The following is a 12871-nucleotide window of genomic DNA, read 5'->3' as shown; positions in this document are numbered from 1 at the left end:
TGGAAGATTTTCAGCCTGTAAATATTGAATGGTAGTACATGGTTCTTGGTTCTTACCAGAAGTTGTCCTTAAGAAGGAGGAAAGCCATAACCCAAGGTCTGGAAGATGAAGACAGGTAGGTGATCAAGGGCATGATTTAACCATCTGGGGATTTTGCCAGCAATCTACATTTTGGAATCGCTGTCCCTGGCTTTGCCGTTCTCTTTGGCTGTGCTGGTCCCTCTGCCTGCATCGCTCTGCTATGAGCTTCCATCCCCCTTTCTCAAAAGCAATCAAAATTAGCATGGATTAATCAGCTGCCTGGTTTGCAGGCTCCACAAAGAGCAGCTCTGACACAATTGCAGCAGCACAGAGAGGAGAACAAGTGGAAGGAGTCTCACACATGAGAACATTATAGGGTGATTATCTTGCTGAAGCTTCTGTCTTCTAAAACTATAGCCCGAGGAACTAATGTAGAGAGTAGGGTGTCACAATAGGATTGCAGATTTAGGAAGCACGAACACTGGGCTTTTTCCAGGAATGAGCTGTTATAATAGAAAGATTTGTCCATATTATCTAGAAGAGTGATTGTATGTGATTATTTTTCCCCCATTCTTGATGTAGAAGACAATTTAGCTGGTATGTGTAAGAAAATCCTTTTGACAGCAGCTCTTTTCAATTTGTCTGCCTTGAAGGCACTAATGTGCAGCTGCATGGATGCTAATCTCATCTGTCCAGTGCAAACTGCTAAAGAGGATCATGCTGAAATGTGGTTAAAACAAGCTTTAGCTGTGGTTCCTGCATGTTCCCACTAGGCTTAGTGCTCTGGGGACAATGGTAGTACTCTGTTCTGTGCAGGGTCCGTGGGGAAGTGCTAGGGGGGGGGGCATTTAGGCTGAGAGACCAAGAAGTGACAAGAGGTGGGTAGGGAGATTCTGAATCTATTGTTGAACAGTTGCTCTTTTCTGGGGAACAGCTTAAAGTACTTTTAACAAAACTGAGGAGGGGGACTTCATGAGGGCATGTAGTGACAGGACAAGGGGGAAGGATTTAAGCTGACAAAGAGGATGTTTAGATTGGCTATTAGGAAGAAATTCTTCCCTGTGAGGGTGCTGAGGCACTGGCACAGGGTGCCCAGAGAAGCTGTGGCTGCCCCATCCCTGGCAATGTTCAAGGCCAGGTTGGACACGGGCTTGGAGCAACCTGCTCCAGTGGAAGGTGTCCCTGCCCTTGGCAGGGGTTGGAACTGGATGAGCCTTAAGGTCCTTTACAACACAAACCATTCCATGGTTCTATAATTTTAGCACTGGACATTAAATTTGCAATTTAGACTTACTGTGTCACTAGATCATTTTAGCTAGAGGCCAGAAATGAAAAGGCAATAACCAAACAATTGGCTTTGGGGACCGGTAACTGCTGCAGCTGGAGGAACAAGTCCCACAGAACAAACCAGGACCAAAAAGGATTTTGTGCCCTTGGAAATGCTGCATTTAAGTAATGGCTTGGCTTTAGCCTGCTTCTCATTGCATGAACTCTATTGACATTTTCAGGCCTGATTTTCCACTAACTGATAACGAAGGGCTGAGGAGAAGCACTAATCCCAATACCCTACCCGTGCTGCTGTGTGTTTGTATTTCATCTACGCTTTAAGACCGGCTCGATCCCGTGGGGTCAGTGCTGGCAGGACACGGCAGTTCTGCCCTCGGAGGGCCGAGTCCCGGGCAAGAGGAGGCCGTGGGCACGGTCGGGCCCCGTTCGCAACGGCTCCACACGGGCCGTTGCTGACCGTTAGCGCGGCCGTTGCCCCGCGCGCAGGTCATGAGGGGGCTCGTGCCGCGGAGCAACGCGGGGGCTGCGGCGAGGAGCGGCCCCGGGACCCCTTTGAGCCGGCGCTTGGAGCGCCCCGGGGGCTGCACCGGTGCGGTACCGAGCTCCGACCGGCTCCCGGTGGCCCGGTTTCCCTTCCGGGGGCGGCGCCGCAGGCGGAGGCCCCCAGCCGGGCTGCAGGGGAAGCGCCCGCCCCTGCCGCCCCCGGCGCGGTAAGATGGCGGCTGCGGCTCAGGCGCTGAGCGGCACCGGGCTGCTGCTGGCCGCCGCTGCCCTCGCCCTCCTGGCCGTGGCCATCGGCACCGACTCCTGGTACGAGACGGACGCGCGGCGGCACCGTGAACGCTGCCGCGGCTTCGGCCACAAGCGCAGCGACCCGCCCGGCTCCATGTCGGCTCCCAGCTCGCACCTGCCGCTCCGCGCCCGGCCCCCGCGGGCGCTGCTGCCCGGCCGGCCCCCGGCCCCTGCCCCGGCCGCCGCCGCGGCCGCCGCCGCCCTGGACTCGCACTGCGGCCGCCGCTTCAACTCAACCGTGTCGGGGCTCTGGAGGCGCTGCCATCGCGCGGGCTACGAGCCGGACAGCGAGGAGCTCATCCGGAAAGGTGACGGGGAGCGGGGGGCACGGCGGCTCCGGTCCTGCCGCTGTCCGTGGTGCTGAGCGCCGCTGCCGGCTCGGCCCAGCCCGGGTCTGCGGGTGCGGCCGCGCTCCCGCTGCTGCGGTTGCTCGGGACGGTGCCGATGCAGCCCCGGGTGGCTCCGGCTGCGCCTGTCGTGTGGGAAGCGGCGATTGTAGCCCCGGCCCGATCCCGGGTCTTACACGCGTCCCTTTCTGCTTTAAATGCTGCAGTGCTGGGTGGGACCGTGTCCTCAGAGAGCCCTTTCTGTGGCCCAGGGCAGGGCCTGGCACTTGAGTGAGGGCTCGGTGGGCATTTTCCTACCCCTGACACCTTCGTGTTACTGAGCACTGAGAGTTTTGTATATAAACAAGTATTGTTTATGGTTCTGTGATGCCTGCAGCTAGGGGAAAGGGACCTGTTGTTCATGTTCTAGCATGGGGGAGTGAGTGCTCCTTGCTGCAGTGGGTTGCCAGGCCTTCACTGTGACAGATGTCACTCAGGGCTTCTGGGGTGACAGGAGAGAAAGCTGTAGATCTTCTGTTGTGGTACATGGCACAAAGCCAAGCAGTTCAGGAAGTATTAATAAAATTGCTAGACTGGATGGTATAAATTATGTAGTGGCCTGGCCCATTAAGGCAAAATAAACGATGTCTAAAACTAGCTTAGGATGGGAAACGTCATGTATGGTTCATGATAAATAACAGGACTTATTGTTCCAGCAGGTACATATTAGGACAGGGAGTGTAGGAGTTGGGAGAAGTGCTTCCACTGAGGCACAAAATGGAAATGCTATCTTAAGAAAGTGGGAGCAGTTCTTTGGTGTGGCTTCCAACTGTGACGCCAGTCCTGCACAGCAGAGGATGGATAGACTGGCACTGTGAAGCTCAGCTCATCTTTGTTCGTTCTTTCCAGTACGCAGCAGTGACTCTTTTAGCAACTCTAGTGCTGTGTGATTAGCTTCCTTCTCTATTTAATCTCTTAGGATCCATTTTATGCACTTTCATTTCCATGTTGGTCTCATTTCACTAAAAGGCAGCTCATTAATTTCTATTAATTGTGCCTGTCATGTAAAATATTTATCTATTTTTTTTTTGCTTCATATTAAGCTAAATGCCTTCAGCTCCCATTTAGATTAGCAAAGACTGGGGAAGGAATAGGAAGTTTGGTCCTCAGTACTTATGTTTTTAAGGTATTTTCCCATTTAAGGTAATGGTGAGGCAGAGACACCAGAGCCTGCATTGTGCGTGCACAAGGACATTACAGGGTGGTGGATGATCTTCCTCAGGGTCTGATATGTAAAACTCCATGGACTCTAAATCCAAAAGGTTCTCCTACTTTCTTTTTCATTATAGCTGCCCTAATAAAAGCCCTTGCCTTTCCCTACAAGCCTTGCTTCCCTCATTTTCTTTGCCTATTGGGTCTGCAGTTGCTACTGTAAAGATTTATGTGTCATCTTATAGAGGGAAATTATTAATAATAGTTCTTGTGGAGTCAGATCTTTAAATAGATACAACTCTCTTCTTATCCCTTCCCCTGACCTGCTTTACTAGCAGCCTTGCCTTATTCCCGCTGTGTGTCTCTTTTCTCTGACAGCTGTGATTAAGCAGCCTTTTCCCTCTGACACTCAGGTGCGGCTCTGCCTGAGTTGTTCTCTCAGGCACAATACTAGGGCTGGGGCTTCTGAAAGTCAAAAAACGTGTGTTTTTTCCCTGTGTGAGCTGAAGATCACTATGTGCACCTCTGAAAGACCTACTTTCTCCTCCATTTGCACTAAGTTTTCAGCCAGCATTTTGTGTGATGTGTGATGCCTTCTTATATTCCTAATATTCCTTAAACTGCAGATTTTTATAGGGTTTTAGTGACGGAGGAGTAAATCTTTTGGTGACAGGCCTGTGGTAATTTTGGCTTGGGTTTATATTTATATTCTCCTTTTTTCTAGTACCTCTAGAATAAGGCTTCTTTCCTTTCTGGGTCTCTCATGAATTCTGAATACATGACTAATAAATACCCTTATCCATTTAGATAATGCCATGGATTTCTGTCCTAAGCTGCTGTTAATACAAAGCAGCTCTGCCTGAATTTTTATACCTGAGCCTTTTAGCTGATGACACATATACATGCATACATTTCTGTGATTTCTAAATGTAAAATATTTTCACTTCATCTATTTTAAAGAAAAAAGCTGGAGTCAAAAAATGTGGTGCAAAACTGGGAGGTGGGAAATGGTGAAATGTAAGAGGCAATGATGTGTGGGATTTTTCTTAAAATGCAAAATCACTATTTTGGAGCTGTGAAAAAAATAGAGAGTTTCATTTTAAAAATACAATTAAGAAGGCAAAAGAAGAGAAAATGTACAAACCAAATGGGGGAAATGGAGATTAGCAAGCAGCAAAAGATAGCAGCCAAAGAACTGAAACACTGCTGGGGAAACTCAAGAGGATCTGTGTGTGTGAAGGGAGGGACTGTGAGTGTAAGAACTTGAGCAGTATGCATCATCTTATAGAGCCTGTGCTATGTGGGTTACACACTGGATAACTGATGAGGCAACAAAAACCTTTTGCATGGAGAATTCTGAAGCATCGAGGTCCTGCAGGAATTTGTTATGTACTGTGTAGTGGTCTTCTCTATTAATATGAAGAAAGCGTTGCTTACAAAATGGTGACAGTAGAAAATGATTAATTGGGAAAGATTCATTTTAATAGGCTGCTTTGGATCACTTGGTGGGCTTGGTGCTTTGGATAGCTTGAACTATATGCATTTTAACACCAGCAAATGGAAAGAATTAACAAAGAAAATGTTCAACACTGTTATTAAGCTGGGGCTTTCACTGCTTTTCAAGCTTGCTCTGAAAACACTGTGGTGAGAACGGTATGTCTCACATTTACTGGGCAGAAGTGACTGCTTAGTACTATGATGTAGCTGAGAAAGTGAGAACCACTGGATGCTTAAGCAGAGGAACACATCAATTTGTGGCAGTAGTGAGGCCTTTGAGAGAAAACTGCTCAGTCCTGGTGCCTGTCTTTCCCATCCTTTCCAACTGGTGGTCAGTTACAGGAGTGACTGTTAGGTCTGTAGAACATGTATTGTAGTGACATATTTAATAGGTAGTCTGTTAGGTAATAGCCATTAGTAACTATGATCTGTATGGAAATATGATCTGTAAGAGTTATCATGGTGTTTTAAAGGAAGGTTGATTTAGTAGCCATTGGGTGATGATGTGGACAGAGTGGTCCCATAGCTGTGATACTCTCCACAGTCCTGAGCAGAAATGGTAGGAGTAGGCCAGGGAGCTTCAGTGGCCACTTGGTCCTGGGCCATGAGGGGAGGGAGGGCCAGACCTCGTGGTAGCTCAGTGTTAACTGCACATGGCTGCTCCTTGGCCTTGCTCATGATGAGGAGGAGAGGGTCTCTCCCAGCTGTGTGAGAGCCAAAGTGCTCTAAGATAGGACTGGGCCTGTAGAACAATTGAAAATGAGAACCCCTCCATTTCCTCCTCATGATACTGGCACATAGGCAGTGTAGAGAAGAGAACCTGCATGTTTCAAAGTCAGAGAGAGACAAAAGCTAAACTGAAAGTTAGGGAGTGCTGAAGCCAGGATTACAAATGGAATAGATCACAGCAGGCCTGGATCTGGGTCTCCAGGTGTCTGGCAGCTCAGGGACAAGGGGCCTGTGCTCTGCATGCATCTAGCTAGCATCCTCTGATCTTTCCCAGCCTTTGTGTTCAGTTATAAGGCAGCACTTGTCCAGGGACACTCAGATGTAGAGTACCAAGAGTTGTAAGAGGGTACAGAAGGGGAACATCTCTGCATTGCAATCCTGAGGGGGGGAGAAAAGCCCACATTGAGTACAAAGTGTGAGAAAATGATGTCAGTGGGAAGGCACAGGGATGTGGCTCAGTCATGACAGTGTCAATGTGACAATGACGGGTGCAGTTCATTGCTGCTTATGTTTGTTTTTTAATCAAGAAGATTGCACACACAGTACATCTATATAGTGTTCTTCTAATGCCGTAAAAAATGCCAGGATCAGGCTGCCTGGATAACCTTTTCTTTGTACATGTGCTTAATGGAAGTTAATGACATGAGCACCTGCCCCCTTCTGTCCTGTATTCTTATCGTACTCGTGTGCCAAAAAGGACAATGCTCAGTTACTTGTTGTTCACCACATGACTCCATTCTATTCAAGCCCTTGCCTGAAGGCCATGTTTTTGATTTTGGCAGGCTTTCTTATGGTGCTTCTCGTGTGTGTCCTAAACAAAGCAAAATGACTTTGCTAGTGGGGTTCTGAAGTGGAGGGCAGGATGCTGTCCCCATTTTATAGGCTGGGATTTAAAGTATGCAAGGGCTTAGGACAAAGGACTTACAGGAGTACCTTTGAAATATCTTTGACTGTCATTTTGAGACTGGGGTTTTGGGTTTGGTTTTTAATCCTTTTTTCTTGAGTACTCGGAGAGCAAGGTGTTGTATGACTCTAAGTGCAGCCCCTGGAGAACGTGACTATATCTGTGTGAAGGATTAGAGATTCCCTGAGAATACTAGAGGAAAGAACTGCAGATTCAAAATCTGGCCATGGTTGCTTGGGTGCATGCTATGATTTTCTGTTAGGAAAGTGGATAGGGATTGAGCTGAGGCATCACCTTTGCTTCTTCCCCCATCCCTGCCTGTTTCAGGTAACTAGCACTTGAAATTCTAGGCAAGAAAGGATTAGGAGTGAAGTTTTTAAACCAGAGGCAGAATGAATTGATATTTGAAAACTTCTAAATAACTAGATTTGCATAAGAAGGTGGAGAATTTTTCCTTTTAGAGGTAAACTATGGTAATAATACAGAGCAAAGATTTTCTCAATGCTCTTTTAACTGTGGAGTCCATTGCTTTGATCATAAGGGATGTACATCTCTAGTCTTTGATTTTTACTTTAATGAGCTGTAAAAGTAATAATCTGTGCTCTTATATAAAATACTTCTTCATATGTAGTGTTTTATAATCAGACTGTGTTTGTGGATCTTTCTTTTCATTAATACAGTGCATTGTAATCTAAAACCTCATGTCACTAGTTTGTACCATATACATGTAAACAACACATGTAAATCATGTCAACATTGAAACTGAATGTGGTCAACACGTACAGGTGAGATGTAATTAGATACTGTGATGCGCTGTACATGGCCTAAGTTCTTCATGCAGATGTTTATAGAGCTTTTGCATGTGAACTGGCATTCTCTGTTGTCTTCCTGGTCCTCCGGTTGCTCAGGCAGGACTACAGACTTGTGAAACCACAAAGAGGGTGCATTACTCCAGGGCATGAGGGTGAAGGGCAGCAACTCCATGTGTCACCAGGTCAGTACAATCCCAGTGAACAATGTTAGAGGATAAAATAACTATTTCTACTGCTGTGGGAGCAGCACAAAGCTCGTTTTCTCTCCTGGGTTTTCTAGTGTCTTTTGTAAAGCTCATCACTGAGGTTGCAGCTCCCTGTCAGTGGTTGTTCAGCAGCTTCCTTAGCTCACTGGCCAACTGATTGTTTCTGAGTGGTTCTTCTGCCCCAGCATTCAAATAGTGGTAATGATCCTGTAGCCATTGTTTAAGGGGAACTTTCTGTACTATTTAGCTCATTCTTTCACCTTTTTGGCTGTCTCTTCCATCCCACCACCCATGTTTATTCTTCCCCCTGGCCCTGGCTTTATTTTTAACAGGGAGGGAAAGGCACCTTCCTCTCCTTCCACCCCCTGCTATCTGCTCTGTTATCAGTTATTTTTTAAACTAAAACTCCCTTTCAAGAAGAGCGTGGATGGAAGTTCACATTTCCCTCTGGGTACACTTTAAGCTGTGGAAATGGAAACAAGTTTACTTGGAATGGAAACAAGCCTATTTGGGTACTACCCTTCATCAAAAGTAAAGCAAACAGCCACTGGCTACTGGAGCAAATTCAAACTTTTCTCCCATAAAGCTCACTTCTCAGCATTTACTCAAAATTTTCAAACTGATTAAACTCTGTCTTCTTATAGACAAAGCAGTGCTGTTTGTTAGTACGCAGCCACGTTCCTGTCTCCTCAGCCATCCCAAAGACACTGTACCAGTTACTTTAGGAAGCTTCTGGAGCTGTTTTTAGTGACTGTTGTTACTGTTTAGCTTTAACTGTTCCTTCCTGGAGCCTGCCTGGGTCAGCACCTTGCACCCTCTTTTCAGCAAGGCTTCATCCCCTCCTAATCCCCAAGGCTTTTGATGTAAATAGCTCTCTTTTTTGGCTTAAGTTTGCTCTGCTACTGAGCTAAGGCTGTGTGAGTGCTGCTGGGCAGCCAGCACGGCAGCAAGTGCAAGGCACAGGGGTTTCATGCTGTTTCATACTGATGTCTCTCTTACAGGAGTTATTCAGCGCTGCACTGCTGTGAAGTACCACTACACCTCCAGCTCTCTGCCTCGCAATTTACCCATCAACATCACCAACACCATCCGGCAGGATGAGTGGCATGCACTCCGTAAGTAACCTATAGGAGTGATTGGATTACTTAATGCCGTAACACAGTGCCAAGTGTGGGCTCTCACTCAGCCATCACTGGGTGCTAAGCATAAATACCTATTTGTTAGTGAGGAAGGGCAAGCAGCTGACAGTGTAATTTGGGACATGAGATCTGGAGGGGCTTAAGTGGTGAATTCAGGAATACAGGCATGTATTTAGTGTGTTGCACAATGTAATCATCTGGGAACAGCCAATTCCTAACCAGCTTACAGCAAAGGTAATCACCAAATAGTCTGTATGTATCCTGTTGCATTTTTCTGTGTGCATACCAGTGACCTGGTGCAGTTCCCTGGCAACAAGCTCTTGTAGCCAACATTTCAGTTTATCTTTGCAACCTCCTGTTATCAGCTCCTGGCCCACAAACTGCCTCATCCCCAAGTCCTTCCCACACAGATGACTGACCTGTAGCCTGTCACTGAGAGTGATTTAATCAGTTTTTTTCTGCTCCTGCTTCTCTCTATGTTCGTTTTCTGGTCTGTTGCCTCCCATAACTCTGCCTAGCCTCTGCCATGTGAACCTCAGTGCTGAGGAAATCCAGCTAGAGGCTGAACTAGGAGACAAGAACAGCACTTTTATTATGGATGACAAAGTGCTGGTCATATCAGTGGTGCCCAAGGTTTGTTTTAAACCTTGTTACTGGAGTTGTTCCCATCATACTGCATTGATCTGCTGTCTGCTGCTGTCCTCCCACTAGTCCTCTTTTCCGTTCAAAGTATCTGCTCTCCATGCACTTTCCTGTAGTTCTCTTCAGCATTGCCCTCACTTTTCTATGTTCTACAGACACTCACTCAACAAACTCCATCCCAAAGTAACACACCACATGAAATAACAAAGCCCCTGCAGTATCAACAAACAGTTACAAATTGTTATCGAATGCATGATGGCCCCTTCTGTCCCATGTTGGGGAGTATTTAGACAGTTTTCCTCTTGATCAGGACAGGAATGCCCTCTAGCTGTACAGTGCCCAGCAGAAGGGAGTCAGGTTAGCTGGATTCCATGAGTTTCAATGTAATGGGCACACTATCTATCTCAAAGAAGCTATAGGAGAAGGAGTTCATAGGTGAAGTAAAAACGTTAGAAGCAGCAAATCTAAATCTCTCCCTTGGCTGTCTTGTCTGGCTGCTACTATCTTCATGTCTTCTTTCTTGCTTTTCTCCTTTCTCTTTCCTCAGATCTGCGGAGGATGACAGCAGGCTTCATTGGCATGGCAGTGTCCATCATCCTGTTTGGGTGGATCATTGGTGTGCTGGGCTGCTGCAAACAGCAGGAGCTTATGCAGTATGTGGCTGGGCTGCTCTTCCTAATGGGAGGTGAGAGCCTTTCACTTCTACCCTTGAAGTCTCCACAGTCAGTATTGTTGGCTGGGGAGGTGCTCTTAAAAGTAAAGTCAGCCCACAGCAAATACAAGAAGCAGCTCTGTAGTGCAGCACCCAACAGCACAGTGCAGTTACCTGTGCTTGCAAGGATATTTGCCTGCCTTTGTGTAGACCCCCACTGTATGCACGCATGCCTTCTGCTCCGGAGGGGTGATGTGTGGCCAGAGGGATACAATGAGCATAGTCTTCTTGCTTGATGTGAGTGTGTGGAGCCTCCGGCTCCTGTCAGACAGCTCAGCTCAGTTTTCCTTCGGGAATCTTAACAAAGCAATCAATGTAGAGTGCCTTTCTGCTGCTCAGAGATTGTTGCATCTTTGGGTAACAGTGAAGTCCAAACCCAGCCAAGCCTGGAGAGCACTGACGCAGGGGTAAGGACATGAGCTCAGTGCTTGCCAAGTGTGCTGGGGAGCTGCACAGAAAACCACCCTGCTGACACAGTGTGATGCTAGAAAGGCTGAAAGCTAGGCTTGTGCTGTCCTTGCTCATCTTAGGTGCTGCTTAACTGCAGGTTCCTTTGGGAACATTTTAATTTCTCTGTAGCAGAACAGTGAGAGAGGAAAGTAGCATAAGTGGAACAGGTAGACTGAGGCCCCATCGAGTGCTCTGCACTTACAGTGATGGGCACAATACGCATAAGTACTGCTATCAGCAGTAAGAGCTGTTATTAATATTTAGACAGAGATCCAGAGCTGGATGGAATAAAATGATCACTTCAACCTTGAACCTGGTGTATATTAGACATACTGGAGAGCCTTGTGTTGTATTTCTTTAGCCTATTTTTGCTCCTCTGTGCTCAGTGTGCTTAAGGAATGTGTAGCAGGTGACAGAAACCTGTGCACTGTCTTTGGAGCAAGCCTGGATGTTCTAAGTAGAAACCAAGCACAGCTGCACTTTGCAGCCCTGGGCTTCAGCTATTCATCTTCCATAGGACAGACTGCCCGAGTCCTGTCTGAAACCTGATGACATTAATCATTGGACATAAAGTCTCAGGAGACTCAAAGCATTATGAGCTACACATGACTTGAGTCTGAAATAGCAACAGAGGGAGCTAAGGCAATACTGGTTATGTGTGAAGTAGAGGCCTACGTATTTTTCATCCCAGCACCACCACCCCACCTTGTAAGAAGAGTGACTGGTAGGACTACCCAGAAAACCTGGGTAATTCTTAATTTTGAAAACTCATGACTTTGAAAACATCTAGGGGGAAAGAAACAGTATTATTAACCTGTCTGAGGGCAGCATAGAACCCTCTTGCTTTTCTCCTGCAGGTACATGCTGTATCATCTCACTCTGCACATGCGTAGCTGGGATCAATTTTGAGTTATCTCGCTATCCTCGTTACGTCTATGGGCTGCCAGAGGACATCAGTCATGGCTATGGCTGGTCCATGTTCTGTGCCTGGGGGGGCCTGGGCCTCACCCTGCTGGCTGGGTTCCTCTGCACATTGGCCCCATCCCTCAACACTTCGCGGGCATCTGTACAAAAACCCAGACAAGAAAATGGGGCTGTGTGACCTCGGCAGGAGTGAGGAGAGACTCTGGGAAGCGCAGCCTGGGCAGAGCTGTGGGTTAACACCAGGAAGAGGTAGAATGTCAGCGTGTGGAGAGCAGTGCCATAGCTGTGGAAACACCAGCCTGTGGGATGCTGCTACAGCCTCCAGGCGCGGACACAGACATTGCAAGTAACTCCAGGTTTGAATTATTGGTGATTTGCTCATTGATGGTTTAAGGGGGACAGTTCTTTTAATTTTTCTTCTGTTTACAAGGGATTAAGTCCAAGGCTGTGTCTTTTTTTGTGCTGTTTTTTGAACTGTACCTCCATGGTCCTGTTATTGTCCAGTTGTAAGGGATGTTTACGCACCAACTCTATTGCTGCAGGTCTGTGTAATTCAGACCCAAATTAGGGCAAGGAGCTATGTGAAGTTGGCTTGAACACTTTTGCAACAGGCATGTCTAGTGTTGGCTCAGGCCATCATTTCCCAAAAGAACCTTGATCTAAGCCGAGGTTTAGGCCAAAGAATTAGCCCATTCTTAGTATTAATTTATATCAGAAATCTGTTCTATTCCATGCTGTAGTATCAGCTATTTACTCACTACTAAGGCTGTTTCCAAAAGGAGCCGGCTGTAACTGAGCAGTCAAAGAACTCTTACTGGCTTTAGGAAAGAAGGGGAAAGTTATCCTCAGCTTCTTACACAGGTAAGGTTACTCACTTGGCTAACTACCATACCCTCGTTTTAACAGGGAGATGTATGCAACATGCAGCTTAAATTATTCCACTGGAGAGGGTGTATTTCTGAAAGTATGTCATAGTTTGAGCTGCTGGGATTAAACTTCAGCCCCAACTAATTTGTGGGTGCAACTCCTGTTCTGTGAAAGGAGATGAGTAATTCCCCCCGAGCTCAAACAGCAGTACTGCTAAAGCAGCAGATGTACAACCCCCTCTCTTATTAACATCCAAAGGAACCACAGTGTATTTTCCTCAGGAACGTGTGGCTTCTGCTCACTTCACCACTTGCCCTTTCTAATGCCAGATGCCCCCTGAGCACAGCGCAT

The 12871-nt window shown here is 47.0% G+C and overlaps 1 protein-coding gene across 1 annotated transcript; it reads left to right on the top strand.

Annotated features, from left to right (window-relative positions):
- The first annotated feature begins 1993 nt into the window (after positions 1–1993).
- Positions 1994–12263, top strand: LOC101879611 (transmembrane protein 178B-like). The gene is made up of 4 exons (XM_034061913.1): positions 1994–2408; positions 8788–8901; positions 10115–10252; positions 11587–12263. Exons 1-4 carry the CDS (start codon positions 2024–2026, stop codon positions 11829–11831), a joined length of 882 nt encoding a protein of 293 aa, XP_033917804.1. The 5' UTR covers positions 1994–2023; the 3' UTR covers positions 11832–12263.
- The last annotated feature ends 608 nt before the right edge of the window (positions 12264–12871 follow it).

The sequence above is a fragment of the Melopsittacus undulatus genome, chromosome 4, assembly GCF_012275295.1.
Source record: "Melopsittacus undulatus isolate bMelUnd1 chromosome 4, bMelUnd1.mat.Z, whole genome shotgun sequence".
Taxonomy (NCBI): Eukaryota; Metazoa; Chordata; class Aves; order Psittaciformes; family Psittaculidae; genus Melopsittacus; species Melopsittacus undulatus.
This window is presented reverse-complemented; position numbering and strand designations above follow the sequence as displayed.

Excerpts from the sequence above, each read along its gene's own strand:
- LOC101879611 (XM_034061913.1), top strand. The coding sequence starts at position 2,024 with ATGGCGGCTGCGGCTCAGGCGCTGAGCGGCACCGGGCTGCTGCTGGCC. Across the intron at positions 2,409-8,787 it reads CGAGGAGCTCATCCGGAAAG|GAGTTATTCAGCGCTGCACT; the intron begins GTGACGGGGAGC and ends TCTCTCTTACAG. Across the intron at positions 10,253-11,586 it reads GCTGCTCTTCCTAATGGGAG|GTACATGCTGTATCATCTCA; the intron begins GTGAGAGCCTTT and ends TTTCTCCTGCAG.